We start from the raw sequence: 12,083 nt of genomic DNA, 5'->3' as shown, positions 1-12,083 counted from the left end.
AAATCTTTTTAATTCATAAAGAACTAAATGAATATGTTGTATTGTAGTGGAAAGTCCTACCAACAAAGCAGTTGTTTGCGATTATCTTTTGCTTCAATATGTTTTATGTACGGACTCTTATGTAACAGAGCTAGAAAACCGTTAATAAATGACTTCGTGGGAGAATTTTTAGACCACCACTTTGTTTAGATTCTCACGAATTTTTTCATATTTTTATGGGTTTTCTTAAAATTAATCTTACATTTGGTAATCGTAAAATAGTCGTAAAATACAAAATTTATTTTAAAAATTACTTATCTTAATCTAAACGTTCGTTGATTTTTTTTAACACATGTGTTCTTTTCGAACCCTTATCTAGTGTCAGGGTGTGGTCGCACAGTGGGTTCGAAGTTTAAATAGTGATATTTCTATGTAGAACTTATTCAGTAATTAAATTAAATTAATTAAAGGAAAATGTAATAATTTACCCCAACAGGAAATTTTAGAAAATTGTAACTTTGTTCTTTTATTTTGTCTTATTTAAGTTAATGAATTGATTTTTAAAAAAGATTGAAAATGTTTGTAAGTACAATGGTTTTTCCTTATGCAAATAACATCAGAATTGTAATATTATTGAAACAATGAATTGTATTGTATTTTGAATTGCATTAAGGTTTTTTAGACCAAGTACATTATTATTATTTAGATTAGGGTTTCATATAGAAAAACTCTTAAATTAATTTGGCAACAATGTTGAGAAAAGGAACATTTGTTTCGTTCATCTGATTGGTTGAAGTAGGATCGTTGTTGGAGACATTCAGATTCTTAAGGGTCTTAAGTCACCACCTACTTCACCCCTTCCTAGAATCCGAGTTTATAAAACTCTGGGATTCATTTATTTCGGTAGATTTTTACCCGAATTTTTCAAGTGTCGAGATCGAAGTTCGGTAAAGTTGCAGAATCGGTCACTCTAAGGAATATTTGTAGCGCATGCGTCAACTGGATTTGAAATCGTCTGTTTCGGAGATTTTAGACAGCATAGTTGCCAGATTTCATTTTTAACGAAATATGTAGAGAAATGATTTTTAGAAAAATATATATGTAATTTATTATGTTTTTCATGTATGACTTATATTATTTATGTGGTTGAATTCGAAAAGAGATAAAATTCGGCAAATCACTTTATTAATTAGTATATTCATTTTTTATTTACTCTATATTTCTTTGGTAGTTTAACTATCTAATTAAAAGTTCTTTATTAAATAATTAGGTAAATTTACAACATTAATATAAAATTAACAAAAAAGATATATTTATATATTTTATAATAAAAAAAAATTAATTAAAACAAAAAAAACTATTCCACTGGATATTGCTCACTAATACAATTTAAAATGCTCATAAACATATTATGATTTTTAAATTTATTTCTCCATATGAATTCGTGGAGGTACGATGGAAACAGATCTTCCGAGGAACAGTCATGGTCTATGTAACTCGAAAAAAATTGTTCAATACAAATATAGTATAAATTTATTAATAAATTGGAATAAATTAAAAAATAATAAAAATTAAAAACATTTTTAATTAAATACAATACAATTATCTATATAGTAAAATATATTAATTAATTAACGACCCGTATCAATAAATTAAGATTGTACAAAAAAAAATAATAAATGCAGCACACAAATAATCTATAATGTAAGATAACTTAAAATATGACTGCTAACAAATTAAAAATAATCTTACTAAAGGAATAAAAGTATAATATTTTAAAAATGAGAAAGATCTATAAAGTAAAATATATTAAATGAGCATACAAATAAATTAAGAAAGTAATTAGCAGAAGAATAGGAATAATATATTGTTTTTAAAAACGCCATGAGAATATAATCTGTAAAGTATAATATTTTAATAATGAGCAATAATCATCAAATTAGAAGAAATAATATACTTACCAAAAAAATAAAAAGTATAATACATACACAACAACACAACAATAATTCAACCATAAAAAATGATTCGAATATTTTGACCGTTGCAAACCGACAACACTGCACTTCAAAATGTTCAAGAAGCGCGAAATCAGCGCCTTACGACGCATGCGCTATATAATGTTCCTTAGAGTGACCGATTCTGCAACTTTACCCGAAGTTCTTTTAGTTGTTTTTACTTACTGTTTGTCAAAGTTCAACCTTTTTGCCAAGAATTTAAGTAAATTTAAATTATTCAATTTTTTTCTATTTATATTTATTTGTTTTTGTTTTTCTTATATTTATTTTGTTAATATAGTTAGGTTAATTAAAATTGAGTTTTAATTAATTCCGAACTAGAAATTAAAGAACAATAAAACAGTGAGTAGAAATTATCTAATATTTCGGTTTGGTGAAAGGTGTGAGTATTGAGTGTAATACATCACCTTAGTTGAAGAAGATCTGTTCAACAAAAACAAAGGTTAGTGATATTGAAATTAATTATGGAGTAAGAATTGTATAGTCTAACCTCATAAATATTTTGTGTAAAATTAAATCGCTCCCTTTAACCTGTTGTAACGAGTCTTTCAAAAAGACTTTGGTTATACCAATTGAATTATCATCGGTAACCCGTTACACTTGATAGAAAAACATTTCAAACTTGCACACCTAATAAACAAATTGATAGTTCACAAATTATATTTTAATGATTAAAATATACACAAACCTTTCTTTAACCATTTCAAGTTAATTAAACATTATTTTTTGCACTTGTATGAATTTTGTTTGGACGTCAAATTTTAAATTTGTAAATATAAATTAACCTAAAATATGAATTCCCCTAAAATTTACCAAATATAAACACGAAATGCGCTGTTGCCACGTTGATTTCGGAAGTGAGTTAACTCACCGGGTGAGATATCTCACTCGAGTTCGTGGTAGACCCCCTGATTTGGATAACTCCACACCATCTGTTTCAGGTTGTTCATCCAAATAGTCAATGAGTATATTCGCTGCATCTTTGGCTTTTTAATGACTTCTTTTAATTAAAACACATTCACTTTTATCAGAATCCTCACTTTGCTCAGACCTCTGTTACCGTCGTGTGGTTGGGTTTGCATTTGCATCATTAAGTTTTTTCGACGTCTTTTCATCGCTTGGATCACACATTGATCCATTGGCTGAACGATTGTGGTAACATTTGGAGGAAGATATATACAAAAATGTTGCCATCTTCAGATTTAAGTTGGTCAGGGTGGGCAGGCACATTGTCTAGTAACAATACGGCTTTTGGAGGGAGATTATTTTCACTAAAAAACGTTTTCACCCGTGTAATAAATTTTTCAAAAAAACACTTTTTGAAAATTTGTCTCTAAATCCATGTTGCTTTCTAGTTATAATATAATAATTAACAGTAAAAGTTGGATTTCCCTACAACCGCTAATTTTAATTTATGTGTTCACGAAGCATTGGCACAGCACTAAACCGCTATACGGTCTTTCTTTACCTTGAAACTTGGGGTATCAGTTTTAGAACCTACTTCTAACGTTCTGTTGGACATTGCTTTCCAGTAAAGACAAGTCTCGTCATCATTGTAAACCTGCTAGGGTTTCAAATCGTGTTGCTTCATAATATTTTCCAAATGGTAGCAGAACTCGACCATACCAACATCATTCCCACTCAACATTTTTCCCTCGATATAACTCTCGTATTCCGTGACACTTCTTGAACCTGTACAGCTAACCGGAGGATGCAGAGAAGTGTCCTTCAATCTTCATTTGTATGTGGAAATTGTCGGCTTGCTCCCCAGGATAGATCCACCTTGTTGTGGTCCTGGGGCACGGTACCGCTCCACAAGCCAGTGGTAGTGGGAAGCTAACGGATCTAACTGCAAGTCCAATCCACCCCCAGGAAGATTTCGGATCTTCCTCTGATTGGACTTGTTCTTCCGAACCCAGTTGACAGAGGGCTGGCATCTTTGTCAGTTCTGTCTTCTGGTTCAGCATACCCCGTATATGCAAATATACGTTCTTTTCCCTCATGTATGATTTATCATACATGGCAAACACTATGGCTATGATCTTCGCATCGGTGTCCGGAGAGGGGTTTTTAAACTTTCCCCTCTTCGTCCCCTAAACAAAAAAAAAAAATGGCTTGCTTAACACATATAGGTCCTGATACGGGTACCTGCTGAGCTCTTTTCTCTAGAAACCATCATCGCATCATCAACTTCTTGAAAGGTGGGTTTTTTAAAGTTCTTATTTCGGAAATAGCACTAGTACTATCAGATTTGGCTACGAAATGTTGTAAATCATCCTTTTTTCAAACTTATGTACAATTTCTATTTTATGCTCTATAGTTAGAGATTGCTACTTTGAACAAGGCATCCTTCTTACATAAAGAAAAATATTTATCCAACGAGAAAAGAAATAAATGATTTTATAAATAGGAACAATTTAAATCGCACTGCAGCAGTAGTAAAATCAAAACTTCAACACCTTATTTAATTTAAGGGACCTTCGTTTTTATCTTTTAGAAGATTTTTTATTTGGGACCTTGTTTTCTTCTTAGAAAAGGTACAAAACAATCAACAAAATTTTAACTAGTAACTAATACCTACCGGTTTTTCTTTTCTCAGGTCAGACGAAATTTTTTTTTTTATCTTGTAGGACGTAATTTATTTACTATAAATTGTATGATAGAGTTTTTTATTTATTGTATAAACAACACTTTGCAAATAAAATATAATGAAACCAATATTTTGTTAATATTTTTGTTCGGACAATGCTTGCTTCCATTATCCATATTTTTGGTTTAGAGTGAAAATATTAGGCCTACTAAATTTTTCCAAAAATTCTTCTGTCTGTGGCCACACTGCACAGCGGGAAGACCCGCGTACAACTGCAGTCTCAAGTTGAGACTCTCAACTGTAATTAAATATTCTAGAAGTGCCAGCTGAGAGCATAAATGTTAAATAGACTTACATACTGCAGCTTTATTTAATTTATCTCAAGGAAAAATTTTAAACGACTCCATTTTTAATTAAATAATTCAAATTTGTTATATTAATTCTGTTTAGTGTCAATATGAACATTACACACTTTCAATACAAAATTACACGAATCACATTAAATAAATTTTTATACTTATACGATACATTTAAATAAGATAATACGAAAAGCACCATATAAAATAAAAAGAATTTTAATTTATGATATAATTAAAACCTAATATTAATAATTTTAATCATTAATTAATAAATAAGTAAAAATTAGTGACTAGATATTATCAGTGTTGTAATATGTGCAATATATACGGTACTACTGTTCTAACCAAGACGGGAATGCTGAATTCGGGGTTTTCACTTTGATATTAAATTGCTTCAGTGTTGCCTCCAAAGCCTGTTGATTTCCAGAAAAATATGCAGAAATCGCATTATGGAAAAGTAACAGTTGCTTGTGCATTACTTTTATCTGAAAAAAAAAAATATATATATATATAAATATAAATATGTATAATTATAAATTGTTAATAAACAATATATAAATAGGAGTCATTATATTTTAAATCGTTCGTTTAGGAGTAATTTGTTTGTTATATTTTTTGTTTATTCAATTATTCGTAGCTCATGTTCTTTTTAACATAATTATCTAGAAATAAAATTAAGACCTTATGGAAATACGTAAAAATATTTTTTACAAAACAATTTTTTGATTAATTACAGAATTAAAAAAATTAAAAGTTACGTGAATGATATATGTTTATATTAAATAGAAAACACTGTATATGTCAAATTGATAACTTCTAAATTCAACTCTTGAAAGTTTTATGAATTATAAATATTTTATGGAAAATGGAAAAATAGTTTCGACGACTTTTGTAAATATTAACAACATTGTCAAATATTCATCAAATTAAACCTTAATTTGTAAAAAGTATAAGAGAAAATATTTGAATTTATATTTCATAAAATGTCTTGAAAATGTGAGCCAAAGAAGGAAACATTTACTTATTCATTCATAATGAAAACAGTGTTTTATTTTTTGACAATTTAAAATTTTGTTTTTGAAACACTAGTTCGTAAGATATATTTTCTGTTCATTCATTTGGATTTCTTCCTATAAAATCTAGGTTGAAAGCGAATGAGCAAGATAAGTTGCCCCAAAACATGGCTTAAATATGCAAACAACTAACCGACAATAAAAGTAAAAGCTCATGTAGAAGTTCCTTATAATGTCCAAATGGATGAAAAGTATATTGAATATGAATATGAAAATATATGAATTATTTATGAGAAAATATTACACAAAAAATTAGGAACAATGTGAGCATTGTTGACCAACAATTGAATGACATTTAACTGTTGGCAAACTTAATAATAACTCAAACTTTTGGGTAAGATTGCCCTCATAACTACTCTGAATGCAGTTGCCCCAATATTGCGGCTCATTTCCTTTGAAGTACTGCATCGGGAACGAATATCATAAAACAGTTCGTCAACTGTTGAGCAATATAACACACACAGTTAAGCCGTATGATATTCATCAATAATCAACCGTATTTACTCAGTTTGTTTCGATCTAAAGTCGAATGTGTGAAAGTTATTTTTCATGCGAATTATTTACCTTTCCAATAAAATATATAGAACTTATATGAATCGATCCCCTTCAAATAAATAATAAGTTGTAAAACACAGGCATTTGCAAAGTTTTAATAAATGTGTAATCTCCATAGGTTGATAGAGAAAACATATGCCCAGCGCTGGATTATTCGTTTTTAATTTAATTTCTGGTTGATCATGGTTTTCCATTACGTCGCTTTCCATTTTTCTTGCAGTTTTCATCAAAGTCGATCAGGTTTTTCTTCCACTTCCCTTCCCAACCCAAAGTTTCAAGATTTCAATTGGTTTTGATATTTTCTCCTACATATTTTTCCGACGACATTCTATTTCAAGTGGCAGCAATCATTTTACCGGGACCCGTCGTCGTTTTAACCGTGGTTTCATCGGTACATAATATTCATTTTGAAAGCGTCCAACTAGAGAGACTTTTTTCGATCATCACTTTTTTATTTAAGTATAAACTTAATGATTTCTGTACAAATAAACTCAAAAATATTGCTAACATTTTCAGACCATAAGCGTCATTATTTCAAAGTTCCTCTTAAGTGTATATTTTAATTTTTTTACTAGCAATCTACTAGCATACAGACCATTTGTACAGATGATTCGAAACTCGCTATCACTTTCAAACGAACCATGGGTCACTACTTTGAATACGTTGTTAAAAGTAATATGCTTTTAAAAATATTTTCTTTATAGTTGTATAGTAACAAGAATTGAAATAAAAATGTGGAAGTACGACGTTATTAATCAAACCATTAAAATAGTTTTCACAGAAATATTCGATCTAATAATTCATATCTCATGGATGAACTCATCGTAATATAATCGTAAGAAATGTCAAAAACTTGCTTGCTGGACTGTGTATTACAAGTCTAAATAAACAACCTATGCGAAGAGTAAAACACAACAAAATAAAAACAATAGTCTGTCTGAAGCGTAATATGATGCCATGCCATATTAAGTTTTATAAAAATCTATATAAACAATTTGAAATGCGAAGATTTCTTTTATCGTATACTGACGTTACTAGGTTACATTTCCAACACTCCCTTTCAGCAACCATTCTGAGATTGATTAGAACAATACCAGAAACTCCTACAATTTACTTCATAAAAAACATAAAACACAAATACAATACAAGATTTTTTCCAATTAAATGTCTCAAAGGCAACGCCTACAATGGTAATGTTACAAATTGCCATTTTCATTTTTGATTGATAATGATAATGATTGACTGATAATGATGAATGATTGATAATGATCATGATAATGACAATGACAATGACAATGACAAGACAATGACAATGACAATGACAATGACAATGACAATGACAATGACAATGACAATAACAATGACAATGATAATGATAATAATAATTGTCATATGAATTATATATTTTGTAGGATTCAAAATATGATATGTAGTATAGTCTAGCAGTAACTTACGTGACTTGTAAATAAGTACATCATACTTAGATGATAAATACACATTTATAATTTTCTATGTATGTATTTTATTTAATACCTCGAAGGTTTGATAACTCATAAATCTATTTTTTATGTGCTAAAGCAAAAGTTACTAATACGTACTGATATCAAGAGAACTTCTTATAGCCATCTAGTAGTGCTAGGTGCATTTGTAATACTTACTCTATTTTCATCTAAGAACTTCATTTTAATAGTAACTTCTGCTCGCAGTTTCATAAACTGCTGCCTATGAAGTTCGTATCCTTGTTGTGCTTCTTCGAGTCCTATTGTACCATCTGGCTTTGTCGACATCGATTCTAAGTCAGTGCGATATGCATCATATTCAATGCGAGCTGCCTCATATTGTCTGATGCTCTGAAGCGTATCCTCGATTGTTTTATTACATAAAGTGTTTACAGATGAAATAAAAAAGTTTAAAGCTCCTAAAAGAGTTTCTCCGTTTTTTGTTAGATTTCGTTGTGTCTCTGAATTGTATAAAAATTCCTCTTGTAATTCTGGTGATTTTTGGGCTAGCTCAGAAAAGGCTTCTCCTAAGGCATGCTTAAAATGAATAATAAATAAATAACAATGACTAGTGTAAGGTTTCACAGATATCTAATATGTGAAAAAATAATTACTAATACTTACTTGAGTTTGAACCACATGATAGAAATGACTTGTTAGCGCTCTTGCGAGTCGTAAGACATTACTGTATTTTTTCTGTGTTTCCCGTAATTGGTCTATTTGACTCTCCAATTCTAAAATAATGATGAACATTTATATGTAAAAAAATAATTAAAACAGATAATTAAATAATTCAAAACTATGATAAATTACATAATGTAAGGCAAAAGTACTTCAAAAGTGTATGTTATATTAATTAAATTACGAATTATTTAAGTTAATCTTCTTTCTTGTTTGAATTAACGGTAAAAAATGTCTTTGATCACTCTTACGTTAAATTCACATAACGTATTACTGAAGTAGTCATGATTAGTCGAATATCTAATTATTTAATTATTAATATCGTTCAAATAATACTAAATTTTATCACGTTTAAGTATTTATATGGTTATTCGAATGTTTTGTTCTAAATATATATATATATATATATATATATATATATATATATATATATATATATATATATGTAGTGCAACTTGCGTGCACTTAATCTGACAATAATTATTGAATCTATTGATTGAATCTATCTATCCGAAGCACACGAATTTGTCACTCCATGGTATTTTTTTCTAATCGTTCTCTATGCACATTTGTTAATTTTACTTTTATTTGTTGTTTGTGGTCTTCCTTGATTATTCAGTTCTACGCATTCAAAATGGGGTTACTACATTTTCGTAATTATTTTATTATCATACACAACAAGGGTTTATAATTATTCTAGTTGATTTGTAAATTCTAATGATAACTAAAACTGTACGTTATAATATAATCGTATGAAAATCAACAGAAGTTGGACTACGAGTAAGACGTGTTATACATATCCTAAAATCGTAATAATTTTCACATTTTTGTCAGACAATTTTATGATTTGGCTACTTTAAGAAAGATGTAGCCGCTTAAGGGATAAAAAAGTGAAAATTATATTTTTTATTAATGAAAACCAAAGACTGATAAACCAATTTTAGTAAATTTATTTTCACATTTATTTAATTAAATTATTTATAAGAATATTTGTTTTTTATTTTGTTGTCCTATATTATTCTTTGAGAGTATGTATTTTATGTAATGTAATTGTTAATCCTCTCTTCTAGAAAGAATAAGTATTTTCATATTCATATTAATTAAACAAACCTAAAGTGTCTACTTGTATCTTTAGTTATTTCAATCAATATTAGTACAATGATTAATGCTTATATTATACTAAACACATGACTAAAACTATTCGGCGGTAGCGTTATTAAACAGTAACCACGTTGCTTTAAGACATCACAGAAGCGAATAATCATGTAATCATGTAATTGATAATAATAGATAAACAGACTATTTGAATCGTAAGAACCCATGAAAAATAACTTAAATGAGCATTAGTCTCATTGACCAGTGTCGAGTATCTAACTAAATTCAGTTGAATGATGATTCAAATTCAAATAAATCTTTAATCAATTAGACCATTATTATAACATAACACTGTCTATTTTAACAGGAATTATTAATTATTATTAAGCACATTTAATAAAATAAATAAACAAGGTTAATTAACTATTGTTTGGAACAATTATTGTAAGTACGATAAGCAAACATACCTGCATCATGTGTTCTTGAAGACTTGCCTAATTTTTCAAACATAAGCTGCTTTGTACATTTATATGTAGATATGGACCAATTCTTAAGATTTTCTATTTTTGAAGACGTCTTAAATATTGTTGAGTCATCAGTAGAGGTTGGTGTTGTAGGAGTTAATATTGCCGGGGAGCTTGTACATGTGGACAATCCAGTTGGGACCGACTTTGAATACGGATAAATTGAATTTGAAGCAACTGTAGATTCACTAGTTCTATTATCAGTTGGAGCATCCTTTAACATGTCGTGTATACTAGTACGCTCTGTACTTACAGAGCTTTTCAACTGAGACATTTGAAACAAATTAATACACCTATTATAAGCTACGAATGTACACAAGAAAGTGTTCGTCTTACTAATTTAATATTGAACTCTCACAACTTCATTTGTATCACGTAATATTTATAAAATTTTACAAAACAATTTATGTCTACATCTACGGGAGCTTAATATTATAGAAAAACTTAAATGCCACAAATTTTCTTTCTTCCTAGCGATGTGTCAAATACAAACAGGACTGCCAATGGTCCTTGTGAAAACCTTTAGTAATCAAGATACACAGACTAATATATTTTTTAATAAGTGATATGCTCCAGTGGTACCGACAGAAGAGAAAAGGATTTTTTGTCAGTGATGTTCGTCAGCACAGTAATAAATATAGCATGTGTATTATTTGAATGTGTAAACAATGTAGACAATGTAATATTTGTATAATTAATCCAATTTTCGGTAAAGGCACTGTATTATCAGAATATTAAACAAACATATATTTGTATTAAAAATAATCATAATCGTCCACAAAGCAGAATCAAAATTTGATATATCAAGCTCACTTCATTGTGGTTAAGCATCGCCCACACACTTAAAGCTTTGTAATTTTAGATTTTATAAATTGGTAACAGAAATCCCCCCAGGGGGGGACAAGCGAATAGGGACGGAGGGGCAACAGCCGATCATGGACGTTCGGAATCGGCGGAAAGGCACGACCTTTTTGTCTCGGGATGAGTTAGGGATTTATAATATTTGATTTTATAAATTGGTAGTAAAAATTCCCCAAAATTGTCGGGATGACCAGGGAATATTTCTTGTTTATAACATTGGGTTGGTACTTCTTAGGTTTTCTATGTAGGTTTTATATGAATCCCCCAAAATTTTCGAGATGAGTAAGAAATATCTAGTGTTTTTTGTTAGAGAAAATAATTTACTAGATTTCAAAACAGTGAATCATGGACGCGATAACTTGGTAGATTTAAGCTGAGGTTTTTGCTTTATGAAAATATATTTCATTCATATTTAAGAGGCTTTTTATATAACCAACTTACGTAATTTAATTGTTTGTGTTTGTCATTGTATATTATTTTATAAATCGTAATGTTAATATGTTAGTTTATTTCATTCATTTACATTGAATTCGTAAGTTAAGATTCGTTTGTATTAGTTTTATTTCATGCTTTCTGCTTTGTTATTTCTTTTGTCAAAATTCAGAAATATATTTATACAGCAGTTATGTTAGTTATAATAATTACATTATTATATAGTTTTAGTTTAGATGAATGTCGAAATGATGTATTCATTCGATCTATTATGTATCATTTAAATATATTATTCATTTTTCATTTTTTTCTTTTTTACCATGGATATACAATAAAATTTATGTGAAATGTTTAATTGTTTTATTTTTATATACCAGAAAAACCTAACCTATACACATTTGATGTAAATTTCAAATATAT

At 28.9% G+C, this 12,083-nt stretch overlaps 1 protein-coding gene across 1 annotated transcript; it reads right to left on the bottom strand.

Moving 5' to 3' along the window:
* Positions 1–5,143: 5,143 nt before the first annotated feature.
* On the bottom strand, positions 5,144–11,129 carry LOC109600636 (arfaptin-2). The gene is made up of 4 exons (XM_020016809.2): positions 10,314–11,129; positions 8,695–8,804; positions 8,230–8,607; positions 5,144–5,428 (listed from the first exon to the last, which is right to left on the bottom strand). Exons 1-4 carry the CDS (start codon positions 10,642–10,644, stop codon positions 5,276–5,278), a joined length of 972 nt encoding a protein of 323 aa, XP_019872368.1. The 5' UTR covers positions 10,645–11,129; the 3' UTR covers positions 5,144–5,275.
* Positions 11,130–12,083: the final 954 nt, after the last annotated feature.

The sequence above is a fragment of the Aethina tumida genome, chromosome 1 (assembly GCF_024364675.1).
Source record: "Aethina tumida isolate Nest 87 chromosome 1, icAetTumi1.1, whole genome shotgun sequence".
Lineage (NCBI taxonomy): Eukaryota > Metazoa > Arthropoda > Insecta > Coleoptera > Nitidulidae > Aethina > Aethina tumida.
Note: the sequence above shows the minus strand (reverse complement) of the source record. Positions and strands in the feature narration are given on the sequence as shown.